Here is a 13,762-nt window from a genome sequence, read left to right as displayed (position 1 = left end):
AACGTTTGCTTTTCTCGTTTAAACTAGGTAACTCATTGGCAGGGTGCTGAGAGGGTTCCTTTCAACTCAAGTAATGTGAGAACTGGCCTTCAAGCCTTGTTTAGGGAGTATGAAGGTGGTTTCTATTTCCACTTGACATTTCAAGCCCTGGGAATCACACAAAACTTTGCCAGTGTATTTCAATCCATGAGTTTAATGGCCAAGCACTTTCGTCCTTGCAGTGTGTGTGTGTGTGTGTGTGTGTGTGTGTGTGTGTGCACGCGCACGCAACATGCTGCTCGTCTGAGCAGCTAGCACCATTTTATGCCCTGCTTTTTCATAGGTCTATAGTTTCAAAAGCCAACTGAAGTGCAGTAGAGAACACAATCGTTTCCACTGCTAGCTTTATGACTTTGTAGTAATCTCAATAATCTGGCTAATTGCCCAGCCATGACTCAATGTTAGAGCTATTGCAGCCTGTGAAGCTGATCTCGAAATGGACTGGAGCCACACTTAGAGGTCATCTGTGATGCCTCAGAACTAGCTTATTTGGGTGGGTCTTGAAGGAGAAACGAGCAGAACAATTTCATTTTTAGGGACGCAGTTGGTGGTTTGTTTGTTATTCATGAAGCCATCTTTAAACCACCCTTGATCAATCAAGGTGAATTACAAATAAGGCCAAAATGCTCATGCTACAACCATAGAATGTAACAATATGTAATAAACCATAAAGAATAATGAAAGCATTGTTAAAAGGCAGTAAAAACCACAATACTATGTACTGTATTCTTAATTGTGTGCATAAGTTTGATGGAATAGAAAAGTTTTCAGCTGGCATTTATAAGTCGAAACAGAAGGTGCCTGCTGAATTTTGCTTGGCAGAATATTCCACAAAATTGGGCTGATGACACTAAAGGCGCCTCACAAGAGAACAACCAAAGGAGCTCTAGAAGATGATCTCAAGCTCAAATAAAAGGATTCAGATAATCCTGGACCCAAGTTGTTCAGGGCTATGTAAATTAATACAAGGACCTTGAACTTGGCTTGGTAGTCGATAGGGGCAGCCAGTGCAGATGCTTTAATGGTGTCACATGTTGTCAGCCAGATGCCCCCATCAGCAATCTGGCTGCAGCATTCTGCAAGAGCTGGAGCTTTCAAACCAGGCCCAAGGGCAGCCCAGCATGCAGCACATTGCAGTAATCCAGCCTTGAGGTTGCCAACTCAGTGGTCAGGCTTAGCCTAATGGTTAACCCAGCCCTGAGTGTATGGAGGAGGAGCAGGAGATTGCAAAAACAGCTGCTGACCTCCACATTATACAACAAGGACTACAGGGAGCAACCCTGCTGCTCACAATGTATAATATTCTTAATATAGTCGCTCCTACGTGGCGGTTGCCCCATTCAGACTGACAAGAGCAACTGCTGTAGGTGCAAAATTTAGCTCGCTTGCAAGCCGAGGCCTGCATCCACAAGGAGCAGTTGCTCATTCATTCAGGGAATGGCATTATGTCGAGCGGACAACAGCAGATCTTTATTTAAGGCACAGCTCCTTCAGCAACAAACAGCATAGCAGGGAGGCAAAAACTCATCTGTCAACAGTGAGCGGGAGAATAGTTGGAATGCAAAAAAGGTAAGGTGAAATTTTATCGAACTGAGTTAAGTCAGTGGTGAAATATGCAAGCCTCTGAGTTATACACAGAACAACAGATGAAGTGAAATGAAGGCATTCTGGCAATTTGATATTTATTTTCCTTTCTCACCACCACCACCACCATCCCCCTTGGAGAGGCAGCTGGTATCTTTTTTTGCCAAGCCTATTAAGATAGGGTTGCCATACGTCCGGAATTTCCTGAACACAGCAATCGGAAACAGTTTCCGGGCAGAAATCGATGAAATGTCTGGGGGAATCCAGATGTCTGGTAACCCATGTTGGAAGTCTCAATTATGGCAGATTTCCTTAGATATAGCTGAAAAAGAGATTTTGCCCAAAACAGCTCACAAAAGCTCCGGATTTTCACTTTTTGAAATATGGCCACCCTAGTTAAGAGCCCTGCAGGATCATAACAGAGGCCTATCTAGTCCAGCATCCTATTCTCAAACTGGACCTTAGACAAGCTCCTGTCTTCTCAAAGGGGGCTGCCAGGCCTATCTGTTGCCTCTCCTCAGAGACCAGCAACTTTTGGCCCCTCCTCTCCTTAAACTCTTTCAATTTTGGTTGGTTACTGCAAGAGCTGTAACTAAGGTCTAGGGCTTGTCGGCACTTTGCTGTGCCTAGAAAGCACGGGTCTAAGCAGTTTCCCACATGGCCCACTCCTTTCCACTCTTTTGTTATAGATCGGAACAAATGACAATCCAGGGGAAACCCAAATTGCTGTTTGCTCCGATTGAGCGCTAAAGAGCAATTTTCCCCAAGGGAAAGCAGGAAGACCAGAGGAAGTGTGAGCAAGTCCCTCGTTGTTGTGTTTGCTGTTTCTCTGCTCCTCCTGCCCATCCTCTTTTATTATGGTGACCACATGTCCATCTTGCCATAAGACAGTCCTCTGTTGAAACAGTTCTCTCTCTGAAGGGCCACCTGGTCCAAATCTGGGTTATATATATTTTTAAGTCTACAAAGTTAGAAGAGGGGCTTTGAAGTTGTCCATCAAGAACAGCAGACTGAGCAGGCGTATGCAGTCACCTGGTCACCGTCTTCCCCACAATAGTGGAGATGCATAGTGTTTCTAAATCTCCAAGCTCCGCACCTGGGCTTTCTTTAAATAAGAAACAAAACACAAACATTGAGGAAATAGGGTTTATTCAGTTAAAAAGCACACCACTTGCCATTCAGTGTATCACATACTCAAGTCTGTAGCAACTCGCAGGGATTAGGGGAAGAGATACTTTTACATACAAGAGATACTTTTACATTTCATTAGCTGGGTCAGCATGGAAAACCTTGAAAATTGACTCCGTGTTCTTCTACATGTCTACTCAGAAGTTGGCCCAGTTGATTTCAATGGGACTTATTCCTAGGTGAGTAGGTATAGGGTTGCAGCTTAATTAAATGGAATTTAGTCTGGGTAGACATGCATGAGATTGCTTCTCTATCTTTTCAGAGCCAATGTACTGATTCCACTGAAAAGTCTTTCCCCCAGGGCTGCATTTTTATTTTATTTTTTGATGATTTTGTCAATCAGTTAAAACCCTTTTGATCAGCTAAGGGGTGCCTGCAATTCTTTGGCCAGATTTTTTTAAAAAATAAAATGTTTAAGTTATTTTTAATACAGTATTAAAAATTACAAAATAACACAACCAGCTGGCGCCATCTTAGAAAAAGCATAGTGTGTTGTCTCACAAGCAGGAGAAAATGTTTCTGCTAAGATGGGGACTGTTACAGTACATACATGTGTTATCTAAAAATAAGGTAGGTTTATAGCCTCCGAACTCTTGTTTTTATCCATATCCAGGTATACAGTTTACTCATCTGTTAACCAATTGACTGAAATACATATGGATAATCAGCTAAAACGCCTTCTCGGTAGTGGCACCCACCCTGTGGAACGCCCTCCCACCAGAGGTCAAAGAGAACAACAATTACCAGACCTTTAGAAGATATCTTAAGGCAGCCCTGTTTAGGGAAGCTTTTAATGTTTGATGGATTTCTGTATTTTATTTCTGCTGGAAGCCGCCCAGAGTGGCTGGGTGAATGCGGCCAGATGGGCGGGGTATAAATAATAAATAATATATTATTATTATTATTATTATTATTATTATTATTATTATTATTATGTGACAGCTTTAACTATTATTCCTCAGTGTTCAGTGTTGCTTGCTTTCTAAAGCTCTCATCCGCCTAAGGCAGATATGAACACTTAGCTTTGCCTCCTATAGCCCCAAGTTGTTGTTGTTTAGTCGTTTAGTCGTGTCCGACTCTTCGTGACCCCATGGACCACAGCACGCCAGGCACTCCTGTCTTGCACTGCCTCCCGTAGTTTGGTCAAACTCATGTTCGTAGCTTCGAGAACACTGTCCAACCATCTTGTCCTCTGTCGTCCCCTTCTCCTAGTGCCCTCAATCTTTCCCAACATCAGGGTCTTTTCCAAGGATTCTTCTCTTCTCATGAGGTGGCCAAAGTATTGGAGCCTCAGCTTCACGATCTGTCCTTCCAGGGAGCACTCAGGGCTGATTTCCTTAAGAATGGAAAGCCCCAAGTTACCTGATGGCCATTCTTGGGGATTCAATAGTGTAGATATGCCAGAGAATTGGTGCTCCAGCATCCCTAATATGGCAACCTTCCCTGAGCACTGTGACATCGTATGATATGATGACATCATTAGGACACATGTGAATGGCAAGGATGTGGGCAGGACCTGCGGGATCAAGACCATGCAGGTAAGTCTTGCAAGGAACATCACACACCCCATTCCTCATTTACCAGAAACGGGCAAATCTGTGGATTAATATCTGAATATATCCACAATTTTCTCCATCAAATGGTGGCAGAAAAAGAATTGCTGCTTGAAAATGTGACTTCTCTCTGAAGGCACATGTAGACAGGCACCAAGATTTTGATCCACCCCACCCACCAAGATGCTGATCCATCCCACCCACATATCCCCCCCCCCGCCACTTTGCAACTTTCTTAGAACAAGTTTACAGTAGATTGACCCCAGCCCCTGGTCAGTCTAAGAATAATTAGTTAATTGGTTCTAACTCAGGAATTCCTCTGTCAGATTTTGACCTTGAGATGTCATCCATTGTTTAGCAACTCCCTTCCCTCTCCCATCTGTTGCCAGATGGAACTGGGATCCTGTTTGGTACAGCAGGCAATGAAGGTGAGTGGGAGGGTGGACCACGGGATGAATTCTACCAGGAGCAAATCCTGCTAGTCTTTCTATCTCAAGAGTCATTAAAACAGCAAGTAATACTGAATCTAAGCAGGAACTGGCAACCCTATCTTCTACCCGCCTTCTGAACAGCCTCGCCTGGCATTTTTTCACAGCTATTACTAACCACAAGGCGACCTTTCTCTATTGTGACATCAGACCGAGGATTATATCTCAGTGGATTTTTAACAAAGGCAACCATCTCTTATCTCTGTTGTATATAATCTTTATTATACTAAGCCCAAAATTACAATGATTCGTGCTGAAGTTTTTTTTAAAAAAGCCTCAGTTGACAGCCCAAGCTACACATTACAGAGACAGACCTTCTGACACCATTCATATATTATGCAACGGTATGATTTAAAGAACCAGTAGGCAAGGGCTGTTGAACTTCCCACCCACTCCCTCTCTATCTGACCATACCTTTTGCAAGAAAGGATCATTAGAGTTTGGCATCAGAGCCTAGCTGGAGGAGGAAAGGACTCTGGTGGAGGGACCACTGGGCAGTAAGAGTGTTTGGCATGAGATGATTCAGCATTTCATGCCTACATGCTCATTTGATCTCATAAACTTCACTTCCAACCTTCAACTTTACATGGCTTCTTCTCTATACAGCTTTCGGTGAATGCTGAAGGTCTCTTTACCCCGGCTTTCCACATCTGAGATTTGTGCATAGGAGGCAACTCCTAGGTGCCGAGGTCCCTCCCCCCCCCCAATAAAATATTTGAAGGAACTGCTTCCCCCAAAAAAGTTGATGGTCATTGTCATTCAAATTGTGTGTGTGCTACAACTTGTGATCATGACTGATACAGGGAGGGGCTTACCTGCCCCAAGCAATATTTTATTCAAGTCGGCACCCCTGAATGCGTGTGTTTTCTGAGCCTTCACTATTCCTGTGATTATAACCTGTTTTAACTGTTTTTAATTTTTAATTTTAAACTGCTGTAACCAACCTGAGACCTGCTGGTGAAGGGCTGGCAATAATAATAATAATAATAATAATAATAATAATAATAATAATAGGGTTTCTTTTAAAGATGTGGGTCTTCTGTCATGATGTGTAACTTGAGCCTTTTATAGTGAGTATATATTTTTCAAGCTGGTGCCAAACTAAGTTTCTGCCATGAAAGGAGAATATTCTTCTGCTAGATTGATCACACACCCAAAACATGCTACTCTATTTCTCTTCGTGACAAGGATGAGGAACTTGTGGCCCTCCAGATGTTGTTCGACTCCAGCTCCCTTTGGCCCTTGCCAGTGATGGGAGTTGTGGTCTAGCCACATCTGGAGGGTCACACACAGGCTCCCCATCCTTGCTGAAAGGGAACATTGCCTCCCATGCTCTCTATTAGCCCTGGAAGCCATGCTCCTTGTATTTGCTGGCCATGTCGTTGCGGAACAGCTCCAAGGCCTTCCTCATTGCCGCTTGCGAATCAGCCCCAAAGTCTGCAGAATGCTTTTCAGCAATGACGCCAACAATTATTTCGCAAATGAACTGTGCAGAAAGAATGGGAAGGGAAAGAGAAATATAAAGGTGGCAGCTTTCAAGGAAAGTACGTCTGATATATCAAAGCAGGGAAGGTTATTTTCTACATTTGGGTGGGCAGACGTCGGATTTTTGGATCTACTTTGACTTTTTACGAGAACCCCAAGATCTACCAACCAAAACCAATTACAAAAGGAATAGGAAAGTTCCCTGTCTGAAACTCTGGAGAGCACATGGACCAACATTCTCACTCAGTAGAAATCAACTTCCTATAACCCAATGTTTGTATATACCAGGGGTTCCCAAACTAAGGCCCAGGGGCCGGATACGGCCCAATCGCCTTCTAAATCCAGCCCGCGGACGGTCCGAGAATCAGCGTGTTTTCACATGAGTAGAATGTGTCCTTTTATTTAAAATGCATCTCTGGGTTATTTGTGGGGCATCGGAATTCGTTCATATTCTTTTCCAAAATATAGCCCAGCCCCCTCCCCCCAAGGTCTGAGGGACAGTGGACCAGCCCCCTGCTGAAAAGGTTTGCTGACCCCCTGATATATACAGACAGAACAGAACAGAAAAGAACCTCCCATTTCTCTCCTGCTTTTATCCTGGTCAATCAAGGACATTGTTCCACTACCCCCATACAGACATACACTGCTGCCTACCTCAAGATACTTGACCGGGATTTTGTGTGTGTTGGCGTGGGTCTGTGACAGGGGTGCAAGTTCTGCCTCGTGGTTCCCTTTCTGCTTTAGGATTTTGCCCAGGGCTGTCAGGACAGTCGTTCCATGCTTCTTGAGCTCTTCTGAACTCTTCATGTCATCCACCGTCTTCAGGTTTTTGAACTTGTCAAAGCGCTCCTGGGTTTCCGGGTGCTTCTGAAACATCCTGAAACAATTGAATTGAATAGCCCAGTAAATGTGGAGTAAATGAGTGGCGGCGATTAAACTCTGGCTATCCATCAAAGATGCCACTTGTAAGACACCCATAGCTTACCTGTATAATTTATGCTACCTGATATCAGAGTATCTGGGAAATTATGACAGTGTGAGAGTAACCCCTTCATAGGAAAATGGGAGTTTCAATCTTCAGAACGTCATTTGAATAACACTGCTGGGAATCTCATGCAATTTAATGGGGGCCACATTCCAACCTTTGTTGGAAGAGAAATGCCCGGTTTCTGCTCCAAAGCCCTTTAAAAAAAGCACCCTGAAGTCATCTCCCTATTTAAACAACTATTCATGTGCCTTTGAAGACAGCCTAAAAACTGAAGCTAGTGAGGAATGCAGCCACACAGCCATATTAATGGGCAGGGTGGGGTATAAATAATAATAATAATAATTATTATTATTATTATTATTATTATTATTATTATTATTATTTCTGCATGATAGCTTGCAACACCAGTTTTGCAGGATCTACCTATATGTTACCAGTCAGGCCCAATTCAAGGTGTTAACACAGAAAAGTCCTTAAGAGCCTGGAACTTACATATTTCTTGCAGTGCTTCTCCCCATATCAATAAGCCAAACCCTGAGAACAACTGGGCGGGGGATGCGTACAATCCCACCATTGACTGTAGGACATCACGCAGAGACCCAGAGCAGGGCCTTTTCCCTAGTTGCACCACAGCTAGGGAACCCTCTGTCTAGAGACTTTGACACAATTGGGATTTTGCCCTATAGCAAATATGCTCTTGTTATTTCAGAGCTTTCAGAGGCCATGTTTGCCTTGTCCGTTTTGGTCTTCTTCTTCTTCTTCTTCTTCTTCTTCTTCTTCTTCTTCTTCTTCTTCTTCTTCTTCTTCTTCTTCTTCTTCTCCTCCACTCATAGCCCAGTAAGAATATCTTATTCCTCTGTTGATTATAATTGTTTTATTGTTGTGGTTTTAAATGGCATTTTAGGATTTGTACTTCTGGTGTTCAGATTAGGCACACAGGAACATCGGAAGCCGTGTCATATCGCACCAGGTCCTTGGCCCATCTAATTCAATATTAACTACACTGACTGACAGCAGCTCTCCAAGGTTTCAGACGGGAGGTTCTCTCAGCTACCTGGAGATGCCAGGGATTGAACCTGGGACCTTCTGCATGCAAAGCAGATGCTCTACCACTGAGCTATGGTCTTTGAATAACACATGTAAACCACTTTGAGGTCACCTTGTATCTGGCTGGCCATGATGGGGAACCAGAATGTAATCTAGACGGACTTTTCCAGCAGGGCTCTTCTTAAGCTTTTATGTCAATACTGCCTCCAGTGCCAATAGAACCAGGATCTTTCCTTTAACCCCAAATTTTTGTCACTCGCCCTGCTTAGCTCCATTTCATTACAGGTATTCCGACCATCCAAAGCATCTTTGCTAATAATAATAGAACTTCATCCTCGGGAAATTGCTTCCAGCTACTTTGTTGGATCCATGGCTTCCTCCTGTTTTGCTTGCACAAAGCTTGTACAGTGGTTAGACCGTCCCCAGTTTTTATTGAACATTCATTCTGATTTTTTCCATCCTAATGTGCCTGTGGCGTGTTTTCAATTTTTTTCTCTCATTCATTCATCCCACATTTTTCTCTGCATTTCCTAACCACAAAAAATTATGTTTCCTTTCGTTTTTAAAGTGGATATGTTTGTGCTAGGGCCACACAGTCCATTAACTGTGCAAACATACATAAATGTGCAATATGCACTAGAATCCCTCCTGCAAAATAGTAACTGTCTGGAGGCATCCCATAATACCTGGAGAATTTTCTGTGCCCTTTTCCAAGAACCTCAGTTGGTTTGACATTCAGGAAGTAATAATGCAACTATGGTTCTAATCCTCTCTTTTATTATGTGTTAATGACTCGGTCAGTAATGTCAATTACAAAAGCAACCTATATCTTATAGCAGTAGAGATCTATTTTAAATGCTGATTAAAAAATGGAGACCGATAGGAATTAAAGCATTCAGGTTTATCTGCAGAGTTATCTTCCTCTCTGTTCCACCCACATAATATCAGAAACTTCGCAACGTTCCTAAGCTGATTCTTAAAAATGCCACTATGCTAACTTCGCAAGAAAGCTGCTTCTCAGATTTCGGTCACCGGATTCTGCTTACCTGATGATAACTTCTTGCCCATGAGCAGGGAGGTCTGGTTCCACTTTCCCCCAGATGTCTACGACCTTCTGCCATTCCTGATCACTGAGCCCCATAATGTCACCGCTCAGGAAACAATGGAAAGTTCAGCTAAATAGATACAGTACAAGCAGCCTGTGTGTCCTTCCTCAAATGAATTGCGAGCAGAGAGATCTGTGGGCTTAAGAAGCTGACCTACTGATTGGCACCTGTCATTTGACAGCTCAGGTCTAGGTCACTCGGGTCAATTCCTCCCTCCCACCCTCTCTCTCTCTTTCGAGTCAGGTGCTATTGTGGCAAGCCCAGAAGATGAAATAATTGCTGTGTCTGGTACTGGGCTGGCAGAGATCCCATGCCCAACAGAAAGGGCATCACCTAGGTTCACTGCCAAGAACCTGTTACTCAGTTTCCATCCTGAGAACGCAGGAGATGCCACAAATTTGAGTTGCATATTTGAGGACCAAACAACAGATTGCACAGCGGCACTCGGCAGTGTGCATTTAGACGGTTCCCCCACCCGCACCGTGCCTTTTCCCATACCTAAATCAGACCCTAAGTTGTGGCGTGTGGAGCATACAGATACTTCACACTCACAAACACACACAGAAGGGGCTAATCGCAACATTTGATGAGGAAAATTGCGCATGAAGAAATGGGTAAATACCCGCTACATCAGAGCCTTTGCTCCGAGAAAAGCCAGAGACTTTGCAGCTAGTTTTAATTAAAAATAAAAACTTCAATCACTGATCCTATGCCCTCAGAACTACAGTTTCAAGAGTGCCAAGATTGCCCATGTTCTTCAGCAGGCACCCACTTGTCCTTGAGTGCTCTCTCAACAAGGACTGATAGAGTGAGAGTTCCCATCCTGTGTATTTTTGCCAACTGTGCGTCACCAGCCACATTCACACCGTACATTTAAAGCACTCTGGTGCCGTTTTAAACAGTTGTGGCTTCCCCCAAAGAATTCTGGGAGCTGTGAATTGTTAAGGCTGCTGAGAATTGTTAGGAGACCCCTATTCCCCTCACGGAGCTACAAATACCAGGAGCGGTTTCATAATCAATCCCTTTTCCCAGGGAGCTCTGGGGCCTGTAGCTTTGTGAGAGGACATAGGGAAACTCTCAGCACCCTTAGCAAACTACAGCTCCCAGAATCCTTTGGGGGAAGGCCATGAATGTTTAAAGTTCGTATCATAGTATTTTAAATGTATGGTGCAAATGTGGAAAACTGTGAGAGGTGTAAGACAACGGAAGATCAACCTTGTGTACTTGGTAGGCCTAGATCTGCATTCCCGCTCCTGAGCCAACACCACAGTTGGCCTCTTGTTTTCTCAGAGGCCAGTTGCCCAGGTGCCTCTGTCGTGATAAACAAGCCTCAGAAGCACGTTCTGCAGTGACTGAGCAACTGCAAAACCTTTCTTCTTCCTTTGAAAGGGGTGGGGACACCAGTATTAAATATATTTAAATCAGGCATGGGCAAACTCGGCCCTCCAGATGTTTTGGGACTACAACTCCCACCATCCCTAGCTAAGAGGACCAGTGGTCAGGGATGATGGGAGTTGTAGTCTCAAAACATCTGGAGGGCCGAGTTTGCCTATGGCTGATTTAAATCATAGAATTGTAGAACTGTAGAGTTGGAAGGATCCGACCCCCTGCAACGCAGGAATCACAGCTAAAGAATCCCTGACAGATCCAATGACTGAAAATGCAGCGAATCTATTAGATGGTTCTTGCTATGAAAATCAGATTCAGGATGTAAAACTGAACTGTAGAAAGGATTTTAACTGCTGCGTATATCATATGTGAATATAGAAACTGGAAACCACAATTCTCTTCTTTGTTTGTCCATGTAAGTTCGTTATCTGAAAATAAAGTTTGTATTTAAAGAACGCATGGGGAGAAAAGTCCCATTAGCCAGGTGGAAGTCTTTACGCTGATAGGACAGATTTGTAGCGCTACTGTACATTGAATACATGTCTAGGGAAAACCTGGGCAAGAAAGTGCATATTAACAAGGGTTCTGAAGTAACTTATGGTGGCTGGAAAGGGCAGGTCCTGTGGGTACATTCAGAAATTATTATTTTTAAATAATTTTTATTGGTTTTTAAACATATAACAAAAAAACATCACCAACACACCAACCCCCAGGAATACCTAAAAGAGAAAACAAGAAACACAAATAAAAACATTAACACAAACATAATAAAAAAACAAAAACATACATATACGATAATTCAAAAACCATTCATATTTTCTGACATTGTAGGTTGACTTCCTCAGCCCCCCTTCCTGTGGTTCATTTTATACTCTCTTTGGCAATTTCCTAATCCTCATCTTAACATTGTTTCTTTTTATCTTAAACATATTTATACACTTTAAACTTTAAACCAAAATTCTATAATTATCCTTTTCATTATAATTTACATATTTATCATCTATGACAACATCATACTCCTCTTTCCTTACATATTATATTTCTACCTTAAACATACTTATTCATTTAATTCATATTATAAAATTCTTAATCTACTTTTACGCAATACTAAACTAAAAATTCTCTTCCTTATAACCACGCCTCTCTTCTAAGAACTCTCCATCTCAGTCAAAACCATATTTCTGTTATTAACCCTTCTAATCACAAGGCCCTTTTTACGGTCGGCAAGTCTATATAAACAGTCTTATTTCGATCCGGGTTACCCTATTACATAACCACTTATAAACTATTCATCCCACCCCCTTCCTCACCTTTCTTTCTACCCTCATTCCTTTAACCTTCCCCTGCTGCCCTGCATCTTTCTTCAATCCTGTAATTCTAACCACCCCTTTTCTATTTTCTGTGATCATCTTGACTCCCTGGTTCGATGTTTTCATCTGTCGAGAGGAGATATTTTTCAATTCATACTGATTTTTCTCAACTAGTTTTTCGTGCGCAGATGGACTCTCACTCCTTCTGTACCACTCAATTTCTTCTATATGGACTGGGGTGCTCTCACCCTTCCCCAGTCCTCCTTGTTGGGTTTTCTCCTCCACTTCTGACTGGACAGTTGGACTCTCACTCCTGCTGTTCAGTTCTTTCTGATCATCGCAACCTTTGAGTTTTCTAACCTCCAGATTGCACTGTACCAAGTCATTTTTAATTTCCAATAGCTGTGCCAGCACAAACTGCTCAAAGGCAGACATGTTTTGGCTATCTACTTTCCTTCTCCAAGGACAGTCAGTGTTTGCAAAACAGGAAATGGTGTTCACAACTCATCCGGAATTGAAAGTCAAAGGTAATAATCCATTTTCAAACAATATATCCTTTTTTCTTTATTTTCTTCACCAAGATCCAATCCAATTCCCTTATATATCCAGTCCTTATATTCAGTAGAGCTCTTGGCAGTTCAGAAATTCAAAATCGAAAGTACATTCCTTTAGAATGAATAACAGTAGTCTCTCCCCAGCCGCTTAGAGGGCTCTCCTCCAAAGTACGTAACAATTAATTTTTCCCTTTTAGGCAGTTCTTATCTTCTTAAATTCAAATGCAACTTTGGGCTCAGTACAATATTATTGCCTTCTCCATCACACAGTGGTCAGGGGCTGATTTCCTCTTTTCCACCCTTTCCCATGGCCCGATTTTAATTGATTTAGCTGTTCAGATTTTTTTATTTTCGGTACTCACGGTACAGTCCATTTTAGTTCCAAATTTAGAAAGAACCGATCGCTGTTGCCTGGCAGGGTCGCAGCTTTGTGCCTCCGAGGTAGCTTTGCTCCGATGTGCCGCATTTTGCTCCTACCCCCTGCTCTCTAGGCACCCAAAAACTAGGCAACCAATGGAGGGGGGAGCACGCTTCTGGCGTCTGCCGGATCCATGCCCCCTAAACGCTCGATTAGGGGTTTTCTGGGGGGGCGCTGCACTGTAGCGGCCCCCCCCTTGCCTCGAAGGCACTACGTCCTCCTCAGCTGAGGAGAACAGCGCCTGCCATTGCCTCGCGATCGGCTGGAAGTTGGTACATTCAGAAATTAATGGCAGATGGATGCATAGCAGAGGAGATATGATCATACTAAGAACAAGAGATGAGCTCTGCTTGATCACAGCAAAGGCTCTCTAGTTCCATTTATGGTGGCCAACCAGGTGCCCATGGGAAGTCCACAAGCAAGACGTGAGGGCAATAGCCCTGAGGGGGACATAAGCTCCAATAAAACACACCCACACACCCTGATCATTGGCCACACTGCTTGGGGCTGATGGGAGTTGGAGCCCAACAACATCCAGAAGGGGAATATTATGTTAGACCCAACACAGGGTCCTTGATTACATTTTGTGACCCATGCGGGGCGGGGAATAACC

General features: G+C 43.2%; 2 protein-coding genes and 1 non-coding gene across 4 annotated transcripts in view; 1 reads left to right on the top strand and 2 right to left on the bottom strand.

Annotated features, from left to right (window-relative positions):
• The first annotated feature begins 1,486 nt into the window (after window positions 1–1,486).
• LOC118091355 (apolipoprotein L3-like) overlaps window positions 1,487–13,762 on the top strand; it is a 30,399-nt gene continuing 18,123 nt past the window's right edge. Inside the window, exon 1 of one of the 2 annotated variants that reach the window (XM_035128268.2) lies at window positions 1,487–1,608. The gene's annotated coding sequence lies outside the window, so the exon portion shown is untranslated. Of the gene's footprint in view, window positions 1,609–12,546; window positions 12,705–13,762 lie in introns of those variants that run through there. The other variant, XM_035128269.2, reaches the window with a different exon arrangement.
• Window positions 5,299–9,604, bottom strand: MB (myoglobin). The gene is made up of 3 exons (XM_035128272.2): window positions 9,419–9,604; window positions 6,992–7,214; window positions 5,299–6,338 (listed from the first exon to the last, which is right to left on the bottom strand). Exons 1-3 carry the CDS (start codon window positions 9,511–9,513, stop codon window positions 6,192–6,194), a joined length of 465 nt encoding a protein of 154 aa, XP_034984163.1. The 5' UTR covers window positions 9,514–9,604; the 3' UTR covers window positions 5,299–6,191.
• TRNAA-UGC (transfer RNA alanine (anticodon UGC)) lies at window positions 8,381–8,450 on the bottom strand. Its single transcript has one exon. It is a non-coding gene; the product is annotated as a tRNA-Ala (tRNA).

Source organism: Zootoca vivipara, chromosome 10, assembly GCF_963506605.1.
Source record: "Zootoca vivipara chromosome 10, rZooViv1.1, whole genome shotgun sequence".
In the NCBI taxonomy this organism is placed as follows: domain Eukaryota; kingdom Metazoa; phylum Chordata; class Lepidosauria; order Squamata; family Lacertidae; genus Zootoca; species Zootoca vivipara.
The sequence above is the reverse complement of the archived record's forward strand: the minus strand, read 5'-3'. Positions and strand labels throughout refer to the sequence as shown.